The 23882-nt window shown below is 42.9% G+C and overlaps 2 protein-coding genes and 1 non-coding gene across 6 annotated transcripts in view; all 3 read left to right on the forward strand.

The window, feature by feature from the left end:
* The window catches only part of LOC124413111 (probable JmjC domain-containing histone demethylation protein 2C), a 223803-nt gene extending 208448 nt beyond the window's left edge, over nt 1–15355 (forward strand). Inside the window, exons 11-20 of one of the 4 annotated variants that reach the window (XM_046893479.1) lie at nt 3583–4074; nt 4362–6317; nt 6399–6689; nt 8229–8445; nt 8906–9321; nt 9429–9654; nt 10521–10669; nt 10902–12339; nt 12554–12809; nt 12907–15355. In XM_046893479.1, the coding sequence (XP_046749435.1) occupies nt 3583–4074; nt 4362–6317; nt 6399–6689; nt 8229–8445; nt 8906–9321; nt 9429–9654; nt 10521–10669; nt 10902–12339; nt 12554–12809; nt 12907–13219 (5754 nt within the window). In that variant the 3' untranslated portion in view covers nt 13220–15355. Of the gene's footprint in view, nt 1–3582; nt 4075–4361; nt 6690–8228; nt 8446–8905; nt 9322–9428; nt 9655–10520; nt 10670–10901; nt 12340–12553; nt 12810–12906 lie in introns of all 4 variants that reach the window. The other 3 variants (XM_046893481.1, XM_046893480.1, XM_046893478.1) reach the window with 3 other exon arrangements.
* Nucleotides 8743–8812, forward strand: LOC124413723. The gene has a single exon (XR_006929897.1). It is a non-coding gene; the product is annotated as a small nucleolar RNA SNORD36 (small nucleolar RNA).
* A 2531-nt stretch (nt 15356–17886) lies between the features above and the next one.
* Nucleotides 17887–19646, forward strand: LOC124413019 (keratinocyte proline-rich protein-like). The gene is made up of 2 exons (XM_046893312.1): nt 17887–18142; nt 18206–19646. Exon 2 carries the CDS (start codon nt 18534–18536, stop codon nt 19644–19646), a length of 1113 nt encoding a protein of 370 aa, XP_046749268.1. The 5' UTR covers nt 17887–18142; nt 18206–18533.
* The last annotated feature ends 4236 nt before the right edge of the window (nt 19647–23882 follow it).

Here is a 23882-nt window from a genome sequence, read left to right on the forward strand (position 1 = left end):
CTACAGTCTGTTCGAAAGACAATCTTAATTATTATTATTCATAATATCGTGTATTAATACTGTAATATCGTCGAGGGGTGAAAAGAGAATTAAGAGTGAAATTCACGACTTAAGATCCTAAATTAGATTGAAAACAAATGGCAGAGAAAGAATGGAAAAAAAAAAAAAAAACAGACTTATGTTTAGTTGATGTAATTCGAAAAAGATTTCAATCGTAAAACACATTTTTAATAATACATGCATATAAATTTGGTATACGTGATGTGATTTTTGACAGAAGAAAACCTCTATCTTCTTTTTTTTTTTTTTTTTTCGTTTTTTTTACACTTCATCGCACGAAGGACGCGACTAGCGGGGTGAACGAATTCGCAGAAAGGGTGTGCAGCAAAAAAGGGGCTATGAAAAAAGGGGAGGATGGTAACAGGGGCGACAGAGAGAGAGAGAGAGAAAGAGAAACCTGAACGCGTCGTTTCTGCGCTGTTTTATTATTACAGGGCGCGGTTTTCTGGGGGTTGAACGGCATCGATCCAAGGTTACAAACCCCTTCGGTACTTCGTTTCCGTCAATGAAACTGAAACCAGCGGACAGAGTCAGCAGCCAAACGTGTTTAACTTTTTGAAATTAAAAAAATGCAGGTTCAGTGATCTTTATCCTCGTAATTCTATGAAAGTATCGGGGGAGTTCAAGTTATTTTAAAAAATTTCGATTTTGGGACTTCAATATCTTATTCTAACGAACATTTGAACGTTTGGCGACTTATAATTTTGGCTTCTCTTCCTCTATTCGTCTTTCTATTTCTCTTCTCTCTCTCTCTCTTTTGCGAGGATTATCCATCATCGTGTTCTTCACAATCGTCTCATTTCGGCTATGATCCCCCCCCCCCCTCATCTTCCCCCCCCTTATTTCGCAACAATTTATGAACAATTTAATTGCATCGTTGACCGATAACGTATCGTATTATGAATAATATATATATATATATACAGTTTAATCGAATGGAGCAATAGCTTGTTTATCGTGGTTTTTAAAATGGCAAAGTAGTGTGTCTTCATGTTTTTTTTTTTTTTTTTTTCTTACTTTTCTTCTTCAACTCGCATGTAACGATGTTGATAATCGAGTGAGTCGTGATGTGAATACAGACTCGCCATGCAAATGATTATTAATTTAATGTACGGTGATATACGATGCGTAAAATCGCATATACACTCTTAGGTATGTTACACGTGCAGTTCAGTCTTGTGTTGGCATATTTAAATATGTACCTGTGTAATATATGTAGAAATTCGTGACCTCACCACTCGTAGCAACGATAATACTTGCCTATTATACACACACGTGTCGATGTCGTTATGTAATGATATGTAGACGCTTATACCTCTATTACATTATATACCATATACCGCATTCCGTATTTATATTACCTATCCAACTACCTTGCAAGTATATACCTATTACACATACAGATTGTCATTCACGTTTCACTGCTCAATTAGCATAGTAATCTTTCCTGTTATAATTAGACGCTCAACGCTAATGGCAATTTAACGCGTCTAAGGAGCAACAACTCGTCAACTCAACTCGTACAACACATACACACACACACACACACACACACGCGCGCACAAATATGTGTTATACCTGTAATAAGACCGTTGACATTGAGTAATCAATTCCGTTGTTCTTTCACTTTTTCTTCGCCGCGCTTTTTGTTCGATTTGATCATTAGGTGGATACGTGCAGTTTTTTTTGACGACCTCGTGTTTTATTTTATTTTTATTTCTGTTTTGATTTTGATTTTTTTTCTCATTTTTTACTATCAATATTATTGTTATTACACGCAAATGCTGCGTACCTATTTACGACCGTCAATGTGTCGTCGATCGTCTAGCCGATAAGTTGTTTTTTTTTTTTTTTTTTTTCACCATCTATTGTACGGAACGAGTTTGAGACTATGATTGTATACATTACGCTTAGATTTTTTTTTATCCTATATTATCTATTTCAGTATTAATGTACTTGATATTCGATGTCGAGGCTAGTCCTGCCGTATTTTTTTTTTCCTTCCGAGGCCTGACTATAAACCGCGTGCAGTAAAGATCAGAGTTGAAGCATCGATGTGTATATAAATAGAAATTGTAGATCAGGAAATTACACGGACTGTGGTGATTTGCGGAAAATGAATAAGATAGGTATATGTATTTATAATAAATGTTATTTTGTTACATTCGATGCGAATTTTAGATTGAAAATTTTCGGTATTTACGAGGGTGCATTTGATTTGTTTTTTTACGTACATATATACGTGTGTCATTTCACAGTTCGTTTCAACCTAATTGTACTCACGCGTAGCGTCTAATTTATGCAAAACTATAAACTGTTGGAGAATTGCGATTTTACGACATGTGTATGGTATATACATATATATGAATGTATACACAGGCGTATATATATAAGACGTGTTATTATACTTATGCACGTGCCGACGTGTTTAAAACCGCAAACTCTCCGTTGCGACGAGGTGACGGGACCTCGCTGATGCATTATGCATGTATCGTACTGCAATATAGATTCTGCATATGGATGCCAGTTTCCATTTAGACTGATCGATCCTCCGTAGTGTATTGATATGAATATGACTGTATATGTATAAGAACGTTATATTATGTGTAATATCGAGGTAAAACCTCTGCACTTGGGTCCTCACTATACATATATATACATGACAAATATTGAAAGAAGATGCATTATGTAAATGCAATATGTCCTCGGTCAGAGACGAGCGAACAATGGACACCATGTAAATTAATGTCTCTGTTCTTATATGTATAAAAGTTGGTAAGACGGAGAAGCATCTTCGTCAAGGGTATATGTTATACATGACGTATATATATACAATTCCGTGCAATTGATCTATCTCGCAAATTCGATCGTTCGCTTCTCCGTCTCGCAGACGCGTAGACAATTATTTAGGTAGGTAATAACTCTCTGTTGAACGTTATTCGCGCATGCTTGTATATTGTTCGTGGATATTTTATTTACTTGCCAGTGCAGAACCAAGTCGAGAAACTTGCTCGCCTTCGTATCTCGGTGAAAATGACTCACACCGTAACCTGTTATTAGTGTGGATATGCTAATGTAATATCACCGCATACCATTGACTCAGACCACTTCCTTTCACCCAGTTTTAGTAGGTATTGTAGGATATTTTGGTATTCTGTTTTATTCGTCGTTTTTTCGGATATTTGGCTCACAATGAATCAGTCTGCAGGTCTCATGTCAATTCGTCGTTGTCGTTGTCATGATCGTCGTAAAATCGGTACTTTGGGTATAAGTGTAGTTTTGAAAGATAAAACTGCGTTGAGTGGCAGAGGCATCGAATTTATTTATCTAACTCTTTCGCTGTTTCGACAAATTTTCTCGTAAAATTATGCAAAAGATTTTCACCGCTTGCATAGGTGATTTGCAAAGACGTATGTATGTACATTGTACGTATATTACACGTGTCGTCTTATGTCTCTGTATATAAACTTTGCAACCCTTTAACAATGAATGTAAGGAAGGGGGCAGTATTGATTGAAGTAGGCTTATGGTTCGCAGAAAAATATTCAGCTGTCGAACGCCGCGTGGGATTTGGTAACTCTTCCGCCTCCTGGCAGCAGGTCGCATGGTGTTCATCCCGCACTACCGACCCATGGGGGTCATCATCATCCCGGAGCTCCAGGCGCTCCCCATCATCCCGTCACCGTTGCTCAACAGCAGCAACGGCAACAGCAACAACAGCAACACCATCAGCATCAACACCAACAGCAGCAGCAGCAACAGCAACAACAACAACAGCAGCAACAGCAGCAACAGCACCAACAACACCAACACCATCAGCATCAGCAACAGCAACATCATCAACAGCAACAACAGCAGTTGAGGGAAAGGGACGAACGCGATCAGAGGGAACGCGAACATATCGCTGCTGCTGAACGTCATCAGAGACAGGCTGACGCTAGGGACCAGGCTGCTGCTCATCAGAGGGCTTATGCCTACGTCACTGCCGTTTCTGCATCGCCCTCGGTCCAACAGGTATTTAGCATAACGATACAAAAATACTTGTCGCATAATTTCATACTATAGAGTATCGTTAATTCGTGGAAAGAAAACATGGATCTCATTTATACCGAAAGTGGTTGTTTTGAAAAATTTCTTTCGGGAAGTTGCAAAGTGTGTAGAAATTTTGTTGAACGAGAGACACACGATTTATTATTTTGCACGATGGAATTTGATGATTTTTGTGTATAATTTGTTAGAGTTAATTATAATTACTTGATTAATCAGTTGATTTTATCTTCCCCTTCGAACGTTTGTCTCAGGTGTCGTCGCGGCCGTCCAGTGTACCTGTAAAAGTGGAATATCCACCGCCCCCCGCTCATTCCAGGCAGGCGAAGTCGTCGCTGTCGGTGACAAGTCACCACGATAAACCACCGCCAGGTGTGGGACCCCCCCATCCCGCACTACCCAAGGTTGAACCGAACGTCGGTTTATTCAGTTACACGACGTATCAACCCCAGCCGCCTTATATGCACGATATAAAAGTAAAGGCGGCCGAGCATCAGCAGCACAAGCAGCAGATGTCAGCCGGCGGTGTTAAGAGTATGCAGCAGGCGGCACTCGAGAGGGATCCTCACGTTAGAGAAATGCTACCAAATCCACCGCCCCTTCTACCCGACCCAAAGAGCTCCGTTATCGTGAAAAACGAGGGTAGGGAACTGCCCAAGGCGCCACCATCCCATTCCCCAAGTCCCAAGATGATGCCAGGTCATTATCACAGCGCCGTTGCACCGCAACACAAACCCCCGACACCGTACGATTACCAGAGAACATCGACGCAGAGTCCCCATCATCTTCACCACCTCGACAGTCTTCAGGCCGCAAAGAGCATTCCCCCCCAAGGTCATCTCAGGGTGAACGCCAATCAGCTACCCAGTCCTCACGGTCATTCGACCCATCCTCACAACAGGCAGTCGCCTCACGCCCCTCACCCTCATCAAACTTCTCATCCCTCGCCCCCCGAGCACAGGTACACGAGTAGACTTGAGCCTGGGATACCTTACGGGACACCGAAGTCAGCCTATCCGTATCCTCATCCGCCATCCTCGTCGCCAACGTCGCATTACGCCGCATCGCCTGGGTCCAAGCCGAAGGTGAGCAGTCCGGCACCTCAGCAAATATTCGGGAAACCGAACTCCGGCATTATGACCGGTACGCCGGTATGCAGGGCGTCGGAAAATACCGCACCGAGCCCGATGCCGCTCACCTCGAAGACCAACAGCTCACCGCTCGCTTACCAACAAGTGCCTCATCATCACGGGGCTCCACCGCCACCGTTACCACCCCCGGCTCATAGCAGCAGGTCAGTTTATGACACCCGGGGCTACGCCAGTTCTATACCCGCCTCTAAACTACCTCCGCCGCCCCACCATCACGGATCGCCAACGACCGCCGCATCCGCGCCTATGACCAGGCCTAATTCCGTTCATTCGGTACATCGGACCAGTCCTCATCACAATCAGCAAATACACCCGCAGGCAATGGCGCCTGCGATTCAGACTCAACCACTTGATCTTGGTGTCGAAAGATCCGGATCGCCGAAGAGGAAGGCACCCACGCCTATCGAGGTCTGCAGCGGACAACCGGTATCCCTCGAGGTTGCCTGCAAGAAGAGAAGGACACAGGACAGTATCATATCTCAACCTATGTCCCTGCAGTGCGCCGGACCCCCGGTATTGTCAAGGGTCAGTGAACCCAGTCCCCTCATCGCCTCGGCCGCTACTTCGATCACCACTGTCGTCAATACCGCCCTACTCGCCCAACCATCCAGCCAAATACCCTGCAATGTTCAGGAACGCGGTGTCGTTTCTGTCAGCCCTCTGCCCAGGACGGCAAGCGGTGATGGATCCGTCAGACCCGCGAGCACCGGCAGCGTAAGCTCTCTTAACAATCCTGGCGTCAGTGCTGCACCGAGTCCTGCGCCAACACAGAGTCCTGCACCTTCGGCTGCTCCTAGTCCAGCACCCAGCGCACCTGGGACACCGGCGAAGGTCACGCCCAGCGCTGCGGACAGCGAAAAGTCGAATAGTCCTGCCCCAAGGCCGCCTAGTAGCACTAGGAATCCCGTCCACAAGTTGAAGAAGGCTTGGCTCCAGAGGCATTCGGGCGAGGATGGGACTGAGGATACAACCGGACTCGTTGGTAGCGGGTCGTGCGTTACACTTCCGTTGACTATTGCTCAGGCACCTTCGCAACCTTTGGCCAAGGAACGAGATGGAAGTGGAGGTGGTGGAGGAGGAGGAGGTGGAAGTGGAAGTGGAAGTGGCAGCAGTACTGCTGGAGGAGGAGGAGGTGGTGGTGGAGGAGGAGGAGGAGGAGGAGGAGGAGGAACTGGAGGTGGAGGAGGTGCAGGATCTGGCGCTACGACGACAAGTTTGCCGAGCGCTGTTAATTCGATACATAATATAGGCAGCATGGCTGTTAATAGTATAAATAAAAGTAAAGTAACTGGAAAAACTAGTGGGAGAAAAACAAACAGCAAGGAATCACTCAATGGACATGCTGCTGCTGTTGACGTTAAAAGTATACAGGAAGATTCGTCCAGCAGCGATCCGGAGAGGAAGTCTCCCCCTAAAAGGAAACCACCCAAGGTATCTATTTACACGACTCGAGAGTAGCGATTATGATGGTGGTATATGTCTTTGTCCCTTGATTACACGAAGCAAAGACTAGTTTTTAGTTAGTCGCATATTATTAGTTTTTTCTCTCTTTTTCGCACATTCTAGGTAAGATTTTCATATGTTTTGCTTTAGTACCCGAAGTTGTGTAATTTTTATTTATTTATTTTTTTTCGTAGATGTATTCAGAAACGTATACGAACATGGTATTCAATATTATCGTATTAGTTCGGTAAAAAACTAACGATCGTAACCCAAACTAGTTGTGTGGATAATAATTTGACTCGTTTCCCGTTGAAAGTCTGCAAAAAAAAAAAAAACATATCTCTTCGACATCACATCTACAATATCAAGCAATTTTTTACTTGTCAGAAAATGCAAGAGTAATAAATTTTGATTTACAACACTCGATCAGTAATTTGGACTGATGATAATGCGTAATGATGTGTCGCCCATAAATTACCCATAGTGTCAACGCGTAATAAATAATACACGTTGAAGACGACGATCTTTGTAAAGATGCTCGCGTTTTGATATTCGAATTTCGCGCTTGACGTCGAGTCAGGTGTTTCCGATTGGTCGAAAGCTGGTCGTGCGTGGTCGACAGCGTGACACGTTTCCGCGCAGCACTCGAGTCTCTCGATTCTCCAGCCAGCCAGCTTGTTCGGAAGGTTCGTACGTGCCGTTGAGTAAACTGAAATGGCGTCAAACCGGGCAGAGGCGCCGCATCGTTTTGCCAATGTTTGTCGGCTTGGCTTTTTCACTCCGCGTTCGATCTGTCTTTTCAATTACGCCACCGTTTAGCGGCACCCGAATTGCGTCGGCAGCTGTGTCTTACGACACCGCTGAGCCGCGTATATGCAGGATATTGAAATGGTAAAGTACAAACGAAGCTCTTTGTCCCCTCTCACTAACCGTTCCGAGCCGTAGATATAACCTCACTTTCTTTTCGTCGCGCCCACCGCAAGATTAGACTCTTTAGGTGCTTTGCCACGTTTTTATTTCTCCCTCGTCTTTTTATGCCGCAGTTATTTCGACGTGACTCGTGCATTAGTTATCTGGTAATTAGTATTCAATATCTGATATACACTTACACACACGTACTTACAGCTGTTTCGACTTGATGTTATTCTGATTATGGAAATAAAATTAATCTGGTTAGATTATCGTTTTGTAATTGTAATCTACGATAATATAAATGTGAGAAAATATTGCAGTCTTTAATTCAGACCAATCTCTGTGCGATAAATTAAAAAATTGATGAATTTTGGTCGGAAGTGTAGATTAGCTTCGAACGGATTATGATCGGCTGATAAGCATGCGTTGATAATTTTTCGTTGCATATTTAGTCTAGTCTAGTTTTTGGATGTATAGAAAATTTGTATGCAAATAAGAAATGATTTTTTTTTTCAATTATTGCATGTAAATAGTTTTATTGCGTGCGCTTTAGTCAGTAGATAGGACCACGGGCATGAACTTCCTGACTACTTAATAATATGTACCCTGTGGTAGGTAAAACGAAAGAAGGGAGCCGCACGGAGGCAGCAGGCAGTCACGGAAGAGCACAGGAGGAGGAAAGAAGATAAGAGCGGAGGTGCCGGTGCCGGAAGCGAATCTAGCAACGAAAGCGAAGCTGGCTCTGCCAGTGACGCTAGCGAACAGTTAAGTTCCAGCCAACCAACTTCTAGGGCTAGACACGCCACCGGTAACTCCAATTCATCCGGAAATGGTTAGTCATTAATCAATGTATTTCTCTTTCATAATTTGGTTGACGGTATAGCCAAAAATTTTCTAAAATACCAACACGAAGTAATTGATTGTGAGAAAGGGTAACCGATCTCAATGCAATTACATTTTTATAAATATACCGTTTTAATTAAATTTTGGTTCAACCATATACAATTCAATACCCTTTAGTTTTATCATCTTGCCAATTCGGCACCTTAATTCAGCACCTTCTGATTACGAATGTACACTTGATAACTTTTTAAATGTAATTTTGTAAATCAAAGAAACTAAACAGACTGTGAAATGATGTAAAATTATTTATTGAATAACCATGATATCGAATCATGAGCTTTTTAACACTGATTGCAGTTATTATTAGTTTTGTCAAAATAAGTTTGGAAATTATTTCCCGTTTGAGAAATGTGAAAATTATTATTAAAAAGTTTTTTCATGTCTTACAGGTAACAATGCTAATAAGGAACCCAGGAAACGTGGTAGAAGACCAAAGACGTCAACCAAAGGCAGCGAATTAGGTGGCGAAGATCCTCAACCAAGACCTAAGAAAGAACGAAGAGAAGAAAGTGCAAGTGGAGGAGGGAGTGGACCAGGAGGAGGTGGAAGAAGTGATCCATTTCGGAAGCCGCCAATAGCGCAATTGAAAAAAACTGGGGAAAGTTGGCTGCAGGATGGAGCATGCTTTGAAGTTGCTCCGAAGCTGGCAAAGTGTCGTGAATGCAGATGGACGCCACATCAACGTTCAAAAAATGTAACGCAGAATATATTCTGTAGGTTTTATGCATTTCGCCGACTGAGGTACACGAAGAACGGTCAGTTGGCTATAGCGGGATTCAGCGATCCGCACAAGGATGCCTCCGAGGTGAGTAGAAGATCTTGCGTATCCATAATGTTTGAGCGCAGATTATTTTTGTCTACTATTGTCGTTGCATGGGCGAAATGAGGCAGCATAGCGTTGTGTTGTTGCAGGAAGACCTGCGACTCTGGTTACCTGTTAAGGACAGTCAGGAAGCGGCAGGTTTAAAAGACGAGAAACTGGATAAGAATGAAAAGGATAAATCGGAAAGGTCGGACCGAGGGGATAGAGAAGATCTTGATTTAGAAATGGCTCATCGATTACTACGTCAAGTCGGAGACCAGTTCTGCGACCTACTTCATCAGGAAAAGGATGCTCTTCAGGAACACATGGCAGAAGGTATTGTATGAAAAATATTTCAAAATATTCTCTCTATGGAATTCACAAGAAGCAAGTGAAATTTATCAAAAGCCACTTATTCTCTTGCCTCCCTATTTCTGTTGCAAGTCATAGTTGTGACAGAATTGTTGTGTAATCGTAATTTTTAAACCGATGATGATGAAGTAATTTCACTTCTTAAAGGTATTAAAATTTTCCGCAAAATGGACATGAAAAAATGAAATATTCGTTTCAAGTTAGCAGTTTAATGTAAATTTTACACATTAGTTTAAAGTGAAGTTGACTTGTTGATGAATCGGTATTTCTGAAACTGCACCTATATGTTTTGTTAATGTATACCTATTCAATACAAAGCTAATTGCATGAACTATTTATGTGGCAAACAGACAATAATAGTTCATTTCATTTTATTCTTAATTTAATTATTCCTATTTATATCCTTGTTGGGTTCCGAAACAATGATTGTAACAGTATTCAGGTATCCTGTGTACAGCATGATGGGTTCTGGGATCTCTGACACTAATTTATAATTCTAAGCTTGGTCTTTGAGTGCTTGTGAAATATTACCTCAACTTCTGAAATCACTCTCGAAAGGCCAGCTTCTATACGCTACTCTTGTTACTAATATTTTATCGTCGTCAATTGGTGTAGGCCTCATTTATTCCACACCGTCATAATCATTTTTACGTCATCTCCGACTGTTCCTTGATATTGTAACATTTCCATTTTTTCCCCCATTTTTGTTATTAAATATCCAAGCGAATCGACCATTTTTTAAAGTTGGCTACCATTATTACTTTCGCTCGCATGATACGCTAACGCTTGCTCTTCTTGCACCCTGAACATTGGCATTGTGCCCTCTACAGCGAGTTCGGGGATTACAGACGGAACAGTAGCTTGGAAACGTGTCGTCCAAGGTGTACGGGAGATGTGCGACGTCTGCGAAACTACCCTTTTCAACTTTCACTGGGCATGCGCCAAGTGCGGCTTCGTCGTATGCATCGACTGCTACAAGGTTAGTCACTGCGTCATCCAGGCTGCTTCGCAAGACATGTTAATTATTACACATTCATCGGATGAATAGATTAAATATTAACGAGAGGTCAAAGTGATGTAAATAAAAATGAAATTTCATTGATTTTTGATAATATTTTGTACAAAAATAGTGAGAGGAAGCAATCGCGCGACATAAGGAAACTACAAACTCAAATGATGACACACTAACTTATAATTACTGTTGTTTTCAGGGACGCAAGAATGGAACGATAAAAATCTGGGGTGAGAGCGGGAAGGACAGGGACGACTTTTCGTGGCTTCTATGTACAAACAAGCAGGTGCACGAACCAGAAAGATTGATGCTAACGCAGATAATAGCTGGTGATAGTTTGTCGCGTCTTGGTTCGAGGCTTCACGAGAGCCGTTGCGAGTGGGGAATACCTCAGCATTGCTCGTGCAGTTTGGCGACATCGTCGCCGGCTAATGAGACACTGAGAAATTTGATAAAAGGTGAATCGATTGGCGTTTTAAACGGTAGCATGAAACAGGAGTCCAAGGTAGACAGGAAAGAAAACGAGTCTAACGGAGCCACGGATAAAAAGACGAACGGCGAAGACAAAAACTCGTCTCTCAGTTGGCTGGCGGATGTTGCTCTCCAGAATCAGGAAAAAAACGACTCCGGGTCCAGTTCGGACTCAGATGAGGATAGGGACGGGAACTACTCGACGTTGAGAGAACTACTTATCAGGCCGTCGCATAAACCAAACGGCAGCGGTTCCCGGTCGAATTCGCCGACCAACAACTCCGGGAATTCCAACGTGACGAACAACACAACGCAAAACAATGTCGTCGCCAAGACCGGGAAAAAGTCGAAGATGGATACCCTGGATGAGGTCATATCTAGCGTCATAGAGCATAGCGCTAAAAAGGAAAGAGACAGCGGACTCGTCGACGAAAAAGCTTCCCGTGAACTCAAGCACTTTGTTCGTAGATATAAATGGACACAGAGGGGAAGAGAACCTTTACCAATTAGAATAATGACCCTTACCGAAAGCAAGAGCCTTTACCCCGATGTACCTCATTCTTGGCTGTGCGACGGCAAGCTATTGAGATTAAACGAGCCAAATAATCCTAACAATTATCAGATATTCCAAGACCAGTGGAAACGGGGACAGCCTGTTATCGTTTCTGAGGTCTCAAAGTCGCTGGATATGAATCTTTGGCATCCTGACTCGTTCGCGCGTGACTTTGGGGATGTGAAAAATGACCTCGTCAATTGTATGACTGGTAACTTGGTGCCTAATCAACCGATGCGGAAGTTCTGGGAGGGCTTCGAACACTTCTCGAAGAGGTTAAAAGACGACAGTGGAAACGCGATGCTTTTGAAACTGAAGGACTGGCCTCCGGGCGAAGATTTTGCCGAATTACTACCATCCAGGTTCACCGATTTAATGAAAGTATTGCCACTGTCAGAGTACACGCATCGAAACGGGAGACTCAATTTGGCGAGTCGATTACCCGACTGTTTTGTCAGGCCGGACTTGGGACCTAAAATGTACAACGCTTATGGATCCGCCTTGTATCCTAACAAGGGAACCACTAACCTTCATCTCGACATATCTGACGCCGTCAATGTCATGGTCTATGTCGGTATTCCCAAGGACGGCGACAGTGACGAACACATTAAAGGTACGTTCACCTGCGTGGAAATTCATTCATTGTTGTTGAGCAGTGAGCAAATGACACAGCGTATGATGTAAAAAATTTCAATCGAGAATACAACCGTGTTCGAGAATAATTTTATAACGAGCTTTTTAACACTGACGTGAGATGAATCGAAATTGGTCAAGGTTGATTAATCTTACGAGCAACGCATTTTAACTATATTTAAACCATTTTCCAGAGGCTCTTAGGGCAATCGACGAGGCCGGCTGTGATATATTGACACGTCGAAGGGTTAGAGATCGCGGTGAGGCACCCGGAGCTCTTTGGCACATCTACGCGGCTAGAGATGCGGACAAAATTCGTGACCTCTTGAACGCGGTCGCAGTTGAACGAGGTGTGCGTCTCGAACCGCACCACGATCCGATTCACGATCAAAGTTGTTATCTCGACGGTCCTTTGCGAGAACGACTGTACCGTGAATACGGGGTTGAAGGGTAAGCACGAGTAGAATTATTATTATTCAGCAATCAAGTTCCTACGCTGTTCATAATTTGCCATTGGTTCAAACATTATTTTATCGCGATCTTCCAGATACGCTATAGTGCAGTGCCTCGGTGATGCCGTCTTTGTGCCCGCCGGTGCACCTCACCAGGTTCGAAATCTTCACAACTGCATTAAGGTCGCCGAGGATTTTGTCTCTCCCGAAAATGTGTCCCACTGTTTTCATTTGACCCAGGAGTTCCGTGCTCTATCCGACACGCACACGAACCACGAGGACAAGCTGCAAATAAAAAACATTATTTACCACGCGGTTAAAGACTCTCTAACTGTACTTGAGAATGTGAAAGAGGAAGTTGTGAAGATCAAACCGAAGAATGAAATTAAGATGAAGGAGGAGACGTAGCGGTAAAAGTCGAGCCGCCATGATCTGAGGAATTAATTGATTTTCGACTAAATCTCGTTGGTGATTCAAAAACGGGTGCGAGGCCCTTTTCTACTTTTACTTCGATTTTTGGCGGCTTCTGAGCCATTGCTGATAAGTAAAATAATAGCTGAGAACAAACAAATCGATGAGGAAAGAACGGGAGGGTGTGTGCGATACCTTGGTCTGAAGGTTGGGAGAGAAAAAGAAAGTGAGGGCGACGTTTTATCTCAGGTGTTTGGTTGATGACGTCGCGGAAGTTTGTTGTGATATTTGACGAGTAGCTCGAAACGTTTCATTTTTTGAATTGGCTGAGCCAATTTTCTGGTTGGTTGTTCGTTGTATAATTTCAGTTTGAATACAAATCGCTATCCTATATTAATAATAATGATAATAATGATAAAATTAGTACATACTTTGTGGTCGGATATGAAGTCCGTGAGATTTATTTACTTCGATTGTTTTTTTTTTTTTTTCTTTTGTAATATTTTTCTTCGTTTAAACGTGGATCGTGACTGCTCGACTGCGCGTATCCGTGATCGAATAAAAAGAAAAAATTAAATAAAGAAAAGAAGAAAAAATTTGCGAATTTGTGATACCAGAGGGACTTTGGATCATAATTGTTTGTAATTAATTATCGTGCCTGTATCCAATACACACTTGTCTATACTATATAAATGTAGATAAAATTACTATGTAACAAATTCCTAAGAAAAAGAAAAAAAAAAAAAAATTTGAAAAAACAGTTTACACGTATACAAACACTCTTATACATATACATTAAATTTAGTGATTGTAAAAGAATATATTGGTAGGGAAGAGAATGAAAGAAGAGGGGAAAGAATGTGTGCAATTAGACGTTGTATTTGTTGGCCAAATATCTTGGTATTATCGATTTGTCGCTCGCAGTCAACGAATTGAACTGTTTTACATAAATAACAAATCGATTATGCCGTTTTTACTAATTGGATTAAACCGACCGTTTTGAACCACTTTGTGGATTAAGAGCTTATCTTTTTGTTGGAGTATGGAAGGAACACTGTGTAAAAGTGGTAAGAATCAATTATCTTTGTCAAATCAACATAATATGAGAACCGTCTGTCCTGTAAATAAAAATGATTTTATTTTATCAATTAAAACCATATTATATTCCATCAAATGACCGGCCGATAGTGAAAAGTAATCGATTGAAAAACGATAATAATATCTACTCGTGTATTGCAGTCATTTTCAGTGCCAATGTTGTTCGATGTTTGTGGGATCGGTATGATTGATGGCTTGACTGATTGACAGATGCAAATGAGTTTATCTTTCGCATTCGCAAAAAGTATTGCGGCAAACGGCAGGCCGATTTTCCAAAGAACCATTGAACCGAATGATTCGCAATTTAACGATTATTCGTGCTCGTATAAATTTTAATTTATTGTAATTTTTCTTTCTCACGAGTTCACTCTGCCTTAGCTAAATACTAGTGCGTGGCATTAACAATTATTTTTAAATCAGAACAGACCTATGGATGGATGGTTTTTATTTCTGTTAATTTTCTAAGTTTTCAATTTGCATTTAGCTTGAAGTGATCCGTTTGATTTTGCATTTGGCTAATTAAAACATGTTCTTCTTGCACATCATATCTGGCGTGAATTAGCGTGATAGAAGTTAACGTGGAAGTATGAAGAGCAGATGACGAAGGAAGATAGTAAGGCGGAAGCGGAACGGGTAAAAAGAAATAATAAAATAACAACGGTAATGGCAAAGCACATAAGAAAAATTCTGGAATTTGCAATTTCTTTGATCTCAATATTCGTCTAGCATACAACGACTTGAGTAATTAATATTTAAATACGATTAACGTTAATTAATTAAAAATTAAAATAAAATTAAAAAAAAGTATCCTAGTGTTGATAATATATGCATTAATTGCTAAAGAAATTTATGCATACAAAGAACATACAAAAATGAAAAAAATAAAAACAAACAAAACCCATAACAATAAATAATAATAAATACCTAACATAAATTAAAAACGATGAAAATAAAACATCTTTGAAATACCTATTGCCTGCAATGGGCGCTGTATAAAGTTCTAGAAACGTACTCTGTGTATTATTACTATTGAATGCAAAAAAAAAACCTACGTTCTTTCTTCTCTATGTTATATATATGTGTGTGTATATACAAATGTATGTATATACATATACATATAAATAACGGGAATAACGTACGTATACGTGTATACACCCATGCATACATGTGTATCTATACATATATGCGTGTGTGCACATCTCTACGCATCCTGCATTGCGCGCGGTATACACGGTGGTATACACGCACATTTAATTGAAAAAGAAATGATGATAATAATAATAATAATAATAATGATAACAACAATAATAATTATTATTATGAACAAACAATACTTATATAATTCGTTGCGTATATATGTGTATATATATATTATATATAGGTATATAATAATATTGAACACACTTGATCGCATCAACACTAGATTCGTAGTCAGGTAGTATATATATATACATTATTATTGTTATAATCCATTATCCACAATCATCATCATTATTATCATTATTATAATTAAATATTACTATAATTAATTATTGGTTATTAATAATACTTAGTTTATTATTATTATTATTATTATTATTATTATTATTATTAATATTATTATTACTATTATTATAAGAAAAAATATGATATTTAAATGTTGCTGAGTGTAAATGACTAAAGCGAAAAACGACAAAAAAACAAACGCAAGTGAAAAAAAAAAAAAAAAAAAGAGTTTTAAAATTTTTAAACCGAACAGAGCGATAGAAATATTTAGAGTGCAAAAAGAGACTCCGTGTGAAAAGAGCGGAGAAATATTGGGAGAATGAAATCGGCAAAAAAATAAAAATAACTGGCGAATGAATGAGAGAATGAAAGAGAGGAGCCGTGTGCTGGGGGCGGAATGGAATGGTCGCTAATGTACAGTCCTCGAAGTCCTCAACCTCCCTATATACACCCTCGATGTTCCCTCACCCTCCCCACCACCGGCCGCCCTCAGTCATAGCAGTTATGAAACCGCGAGACAGCGGCTTCGAGTATAATTTTTTGTACTGTGTAAATGTAAGAAACCATACGTTTGAATAAGAAAAATGTTTATATTATGAGAAAATTGTCATTTCTTTCGTTTACGCAACCTCTGTCCGCAAACATACTCTGTCATGTATGCTTACACTGTACATAATTATACATATATACATGGTATAGGTATACGTAGTATTAAGCTCAGCAAGTAATAACTGAAAGATTCAGTAAAGTTATAATTTAGATGTTTTCTTTATTATTTCTTATTCTTCATTGAACTACTTTACTTTTGGGAAATTTTATTTGTGATAATTTGCGGTTTCATTTCCTGTTCAATTTAATGGTAATTGAACAACAGTCAGTATGATTTTTTTCATCGTGTCAGAAGTTTGACTGAAAAGGAAAGAAATATGTGAAGAAAAGAATTTCTTAATTTTTTATAAGGACAAAAGTATTTATTTTTTATTTTCAAAGTAATTGAAACTATTACTTTGATACGATTCAATTCCTTGTCAGGGTAATTACTTCGAAACTTTGAATAACTGTTGGAGTTGATTTTTGTTTCGATGCAGCAAAACACATCCTGAAGTTAGTTTTAAAGTAGAAAATAAAAGAATACCAGAAGAATTGCACGAAACGAAGTCGGGGAGCGTCTTCGGCTTCGGGGACGCGATGAGTGGAATTTTTAACAATTTTTCAATGGTATAATATAAATATAATTAAGTCTAATATGTGCTTGGTAAAATGTCTGAGTGAATAGCGGGAAAACGCTTAATAACGAAAGACGTGGGGATAAAAAGAGAGCAGAAAATGTCGTATTTTTGTATGGATTCGCATAGTCTGAGGTTATCCATTGCAAAGAAAAATCAACCGTGAATGTATGAATCTATTACGAAACTTGTTCCCCGTTAAAGACACCGATAGAAGAGGCGTCAGGTCTCGCCGAAGTCGAAGTGCGTATAGAATGTCCTGCAGCGGCGGAAGTCTTGCACGAGAACGATCACCAGGGACTGGATGTTGTGGTCAGTTTAACGTTGCGAGATTAACTAAAATTCAACGAGAATTATTTATTTTACTCAATTTCTACTTTCATCGAATGCTTAGCCAATTTAGAGACTGTCAATACTAAATAAGCAAATTATTCAAATATCGCGAGAAAAGTATTTCCTCCTTAGACTTCAGACTTAGAGAGGGTAAACGATTATTGTTAAAATGGGTTAATTATTAACAAAGCAATAAGTGCGTATTTCGAGGTTTTTATGTTTATCTCTAATTAACGACTCTATGTCTATGTAATTTTGAGTTTCCATATATTTCATATTGCTGAAGTCTCATGATCACACAATTTCTAGATCACGCGGTCAATTCGAGATATATTGTAACGAGAAACTCGTTTAAATATTTACCGTTGTAAAATTAAATCTTTTGAAGCTTACTTACAAGAAAAAAAAGAAATCGATCTACTCCTAGAAGTTGAAATATCTGTTGTAAACTATGACCAACGCGAAATTTGGGGGCAGGAACAAGTTGCAAGGGTTCGAGATCCGGTTGCGCCGCATCGGAGCCCCGAATTCGGACCTGCCTCTGCCAGACGAACGTGGGTTGCCTGGACCGTCAAGATTGCGGAGGATTCAGGCCCAGAGGCACAGCCGAGACCGGGGCCTGTCCGGGCCCGTGCGTATGCGAGGTTGAGGACTCTTGGAACCGAAACGTACCGCCAAAACCGAACTGCGAATGGGTGTCAAACTTCACGGAGCTCCGTCGTCAGTGGAGTGATCACGGGCGGAAGGAGGCGTGCAAATGCTGCAACTGCCGTCCCAGGTAAACCCGAATTCCTCCGGATATATCGAGCTCCGGCAACGCTCTAACTTTCGCCCCCTCCAGCCGGCCCAGCACCCCCTGCCGCCCTTGCATTCCCTGCCCGCCGGCGATCCCCTGCTGTTCGTCGACCTCGGTATCCTGCCCGAAACGTGACCCCTGCCAACCCCCGGTAGATCCTTGCGCTCGAACCTGCTGCGAGGGTTCGCGACTCGGTGGCGGTGGGTGCTGCTCTTCTCCGGGGAAATCGAGCCGCTGCCCCTCCGAGTCCAGCTCTGACCCTTGTCCGCCTCCGAGTTGTTACGGTCAGGCTTCCACTTGTCAGCCCTGCTCGCCGCAGCCTCGACCGATCCTGAAGAAACGAAGCTGCTGCATATGTGCTCCGGGTGGTTGCATGTGCCAGCCGATGCCGAGGAACTGTAACTGTCCACCACCTGTACAGATTGACGCCAGAGCCGACGAGGAGTGCTCGTGCGACTGCCCTTCCGCACCCGAGTGCGCTTGTCCACCGAGCGAACGCAGGTTCTCCAGGACCAAGGTGAAGTGCCCCAACGCCAGGATCTGCTGTCCTGTTCCTCGTCAGCCTCCTGGACCCCCCTGCTGTTGCACCGAGTGCCGACCCTGCCTCCCGCCGCCCTGCGACCCCTGCTCTTCTTCCACGTGCCGCCCGGCGACGCCTCAGGTCAAGCCCTGCAGGCCGGCCTCACCCTGCCCCCCTAGCTCGCCCTGTCGCCCAAAGCGGAGCTCCCCTTGCCGAAAACCGGCACCACCCTCGCCCTGTCGATCCTCTGCTCGCTCCTCGTCCCGGGGATCAAGTTGTTGCTCACCGTCCAGAGCGCCAGGTCAGTCGTCTTCAACCTGCGATGATAACGGCGAGGTGGCCGAGGTCACGCGGGGACACGGAGATGACGGAGAGCGAGACTGCGCCGGCGATGCCGATCGGCGTTCAAGGTGTCGCTGCGCTCACGACGGGAAGGGTTGCGCCGATGAGTGCCGCTCGTGCTGCTCGAGGAACTGCGCTGGCGAACCCTTTAGAGGGAGCTGCGACCGGCCGGGAGAACCAGGGAATGACGAGGGCCGGGCCCCGAACGTAACGCAGGTTGCCACCGGCGTTGATAAATCTCTTTCGATCGATCACCGTCAGGTGGATCATTTGGATCATCACCTGCTCCTGTGCGCCGACGCAACTTCTCCTGGCAACGCTGCTGCGGTCGGAGCGCCTGGTGCTCATGGTACTCGCGGTACTTCCGCTTGGAAGGCTTGGCCTCGCAGAGGTTCGCGCCGTGCGGTTTCACCTCCTGGTGCAGCAGGCAATGCCCTTCCCAACGTGACCGCCGCGCGGAAATCAGTTGCCACCCCCGGCGTCGACCGCACCCCGATCGGCACAAATGTGTTGCACGCTCGTCTCGCCGCAAAGAGGATTGTGACCAGCCCTTACAGGGCGACTCCTGGGCGATCGGGGCTCGGTGTTTTTCATCCGGCTTCTCGCGGTTCGTCCAAAGGCTAAGAAACCAGGAGTCCGAGGGTCGATAGGTTCGAATTCACCGCGATACCGCTTTTCCGAACGCGCGAATCTAGAAAAATGATGACTATCAGATATCGTGGATACGATTATCATGACGATAATGATAATGATGATGATGATGATTAACTATGTGAATGTGGATTTAACGTAAACACTGATGGCTGTATGTACCCCCTTGTTATGACTAAAGGTGTGTGACGGTGTGGTGCCTACAGTAGGTGGCGGCGACGCGGAAATTCCTTCGTCCCCTTGCGTGTCCGAACGGGAGTGCTCCGCAGGGGGTGGCTGCGAGTTAATATCGTACCTCGGCGACATTGGCCACTCCATTCTCGTGCCCGGTCCTCTCACCCTCATTTCCTTCGCCCTGCTGATACTCGTTGCCGTTACCTGGGCCTTTGGCCTCGCCTTCTACCACCGATGTTTGTGTGTCAAGAAAGTATGTCTGAGGTACTCTGGTCGATGATGCATTTATGGAAAATAGATCGATGTATGCGATAAATACGAAAAACAAAATATCGACATGAAAAATATCATGAGTCTTTTTATTTAGTTAATAGAGTTATTCTTACGAGTTACGAGCATCTCAACTACATGCCACCATCTTCGTCATGTGGGCTTCGAAATCTATCACAGTGAATAGACACGCCAGATTTTTGCCACTCGTATTCATCATACTAAACGTCACAGAAAATGGCAGAACTTATCAGCTCCACTCGGATTTTCGTAGAAATTGATTAGTCTATTCAATCGTGACACGTCCGGGACTTTTTCGCTAACAAGGAGCATTTTTCGTCGTATAATTTTTAATCAACATACCGCCTTTTAAAGGCTAAGTCATTCGTCCAAATAATTCACGATAATTCACTTTTTGATGAAGAATTGATGTGATTTTGGAACCCGCAAGATGAAAGGTCGCTTTCATTAGGTACTATTACAAATGCCAATATTTTCTCCAATTTTCAGCTCAGGTTCCGAATCACTCGTCCAAGTTGAAGACACCGCTCGTTTTCAATCCTACAGACAAGATCTCGTCACGTGATGGTAGGATACTTTTTTGCACAATACAATTATGAAAATATCCTTTCGTTTCGACACGTAGACAAGCGCGACAAGTTTCGAGTTTCGTATTGAAATGAGAATTGAAACGAGCGCAGCAAATTAGACAATCAACGGTAGGTCTAATCATGCTAAAAACTAATCCACCAGTACGCATCGACGCTTCAACCAATTGCAAGACGTCGCAGCGTCGTTGTGGTACATCCGATCACGACAAGTCTAAGTTCCTCCGCGGTTTCCGGAATCCAGTGCGGCACGCAACAGACGACGAGTGCTTGACGCGAAACGTCAGTACTCATAGGTAAACTCATCAGCCCACATACGTTCGCTATATAAATTTCTTTATAGAGTTTAATGTGTTTGCAGTACACCGCGAAGTATCGGTAACGTCACCTGGCACGATTTAAAACGCGCGTTTTGTCTCCAGCCAGCCAGTTCGTCAGGCCGGAAACATCGCAGATCTCCGGCCGAGCTTGCGCTTGCCTTTTTTGCGAAAATCGACAAGTCGCGATCCCGTAGAAATTCGCCGGGCCAATCAGCCAGCCGATCCACCGTTCACTGGTCTCAACCTCCTCTCCGCTTTACGTCGTCCCGTAAAAGCTCTCCAGCATCCTCCTGCACCGAGGGGTTTTCTCAAACATCAACGGGCAGCGGGAAGTCCTGTCAGTCCGAGCCTCCGATGCCATTATCACGATCCGGTTACTCCTTGGCAGAATTAAAAACCGGGACGCATCAGTGCTGTTGTGGGAGCCAGGATAAGGGATGCGCCGAGGACTGCAATTTCTGCTGCTCTCTAAACTGCACAATGACTGGGACGCCAGAAGGTACTAAAGCAGGACAATCAAGGAATCAAGATAATCAAGTGATTTTTGCAAGTAGTCACGAACTCCGAAAGCCGAGCTTCCACGATAAGTCCTGCGCTCCTTGCTTGGAGGATATTGTCGTCCGGAGTACCAAAAGCACTGGAATTTGCACAGAGTCGGAATCGAAGCACAGTTTATTATCGTGCATGGCGATGCCGATACAACAGGATCGCGAGAATCGTTCCACGAATCATGACGGAAATAATTGCCAGGAAAATCGCAAGCTACGTAGGAGAGAAAATGCGGTGGATGAGGACGGGCAGAACGAGGATGAAGGAAAGAAATTTTCGAAGGAAAACTGCGCACAGAAAATCGTGCAGAATGTAGGAGGTGACGCTCCTCACAAGCAGGATCCGTGCGATACCGACAGGATTCGCAAGCACCAATTTCACGATGCTGCAACTGATATCGTCAGAGATTTTGCCCGCCCAATTTATCACGACAAGGCAGTGGGCGACGAGAAAGATATTCGCAGGCATCATCGGCATGCTCACGAGAGAAGAAAGGACCACCATCGAGGCATTGTTGAACACGTTTCTCGACACAATTTTCACCTTGACAAGGCAGTCGGCCCCGATGGGGAAAATCTTGGTGTCATTTGTTGCGAAAAAGAAACGAACGAATCCCGAGGAAATCATGCCGAAAACGGAGGACTCGAAGCTACTTTCCTTCAGGAGCATCCTGAAGATGGTGGCATCTCAGAAACGGAGAAAGAAAGGATCAGCGAAAGGGACTTTGATGGATCCATTGATGAGTCCAAGAGTAAAATAATTGCCGAATTCGTTACGAAAAATGATGTCGAGGATTGGACCTGCTCCGAATCAGTCACTTCTGAGATTCTGCTGGTGGGGCGTAGAACGAGAGATTCTTTATCGAAGATCAGCGACTGTAGTAAAATGTCTTTCGTCCTGAGCGATGAACGGCAGTATTATCCTTCCGCGAATTCCGATCGCTCAATAGCGACAAACACCTCAGATTCTTACGTCGCTCGCCGATCAAAACGGCGACACGAACGCGCGTCGCGTAAAAGATAGCCGATTTTTTTAGTTGGTTAATATTTGTTGTCGTTGATTTTGTTCTCTCCTATAATGTCTGTAATAAATCGATCCTGTCGTACGTGAGTGCCCACAATCCCACTGAAATTCGGAAGGAATTATTACTCAACGATGGCTTTCACTAAATATAATGCGTTTCATTCCCAACAGGTAATCGAAATTTTTCGTCATCACTTTCGAACTATATACAACAACAGAAGTTACAAGTCTTTGTAGTGCAGCAATGCATGTGAAAATTTAATTGACGACGTATAACAGAGTGCTCAATTATCGTTAGTTAGAGACTATAATTGTTGTCCAGACGATAAAGTGTCGTCGACGTATACGTCGGGGTATATCATTTACATGCATGGGGGTGTGTGCGATAAATTGCAACTTGTGTGTGTAAGCAAATTGACGGTGTGCACGTCAGTGACCTGACGTTCGTTCGTTCAGGTTTCACTTCGTCCCGTTAAATTCCTCGGTGCGTATAACGACGATAAATTTTCGCCTAGCCGACACCGAACGCAACGAAACAATGAAACGATGACAAGACGAGACAATGGGTTGATTAATGTATTGATACGCGTTGAATCCGCGCACATTGCACTTTCAGTTTCGGTTCAGAATTTCCCGTTCAACTGACAAAAAATATCCGTATACTAGGTATGCATGTATGATAAATTTTGAATACCCAGATAAATTCACAGTAGTTCGAAAAAATTATCATCTATCTTTCACTTCGTTGCTAACGATTTTATTACGTTGCTGTGAATTTCCTGACCTAATTTCCCAACGGACTGGTTGATTCGTTCACGTGATTCCTTCTCTGCAGGATCAACCACGGCAAGGCTTCACCTGCAATCACTGGAATCCTTTATGGACTGATCGTTCGACGCATTTGTCTTAACCGGAATACGAAATTAACCCGAGTTTCAAGGCATCGTTTTGAGAGCTTACCTCAAAGTTGTTAATTGGCACCTGGATGAATTAGTTCATGCATGTATGAATCCCAGAGGAGTGATCGGCAACCGCTTTGCGGCACCTTTGATCCCGCATGTGTTAATTCGATGAAATTCTAACTAGTACCACGGGAATATGGAATGCTGACGGGGATGAGAAGGGGAATAAAAAAGTGAGCATTTGCTAATGTTTGATTCTGCACAGTGTGAAGTAACGTTTATTTCGGAATTGATCATAGGTGATTTCAATGTACGAGTATAAATATCGAACTGCTTATGAAAATGGGGTTGAAATAGTGAAAA

This window comes from Diprion similis, chromosome 12, assembly GCF_021155765.1.
Source record: "Diprion similis isolate iyDipSimi1 chromosome 12, iyDipSimi1.1, whole genome shotgun sequence".
NCBI lineage: Eukaryota > Metazoa > Arthropoda > Insecta > Hymenoptera > Diprionidae > Diprion > Diprion similis.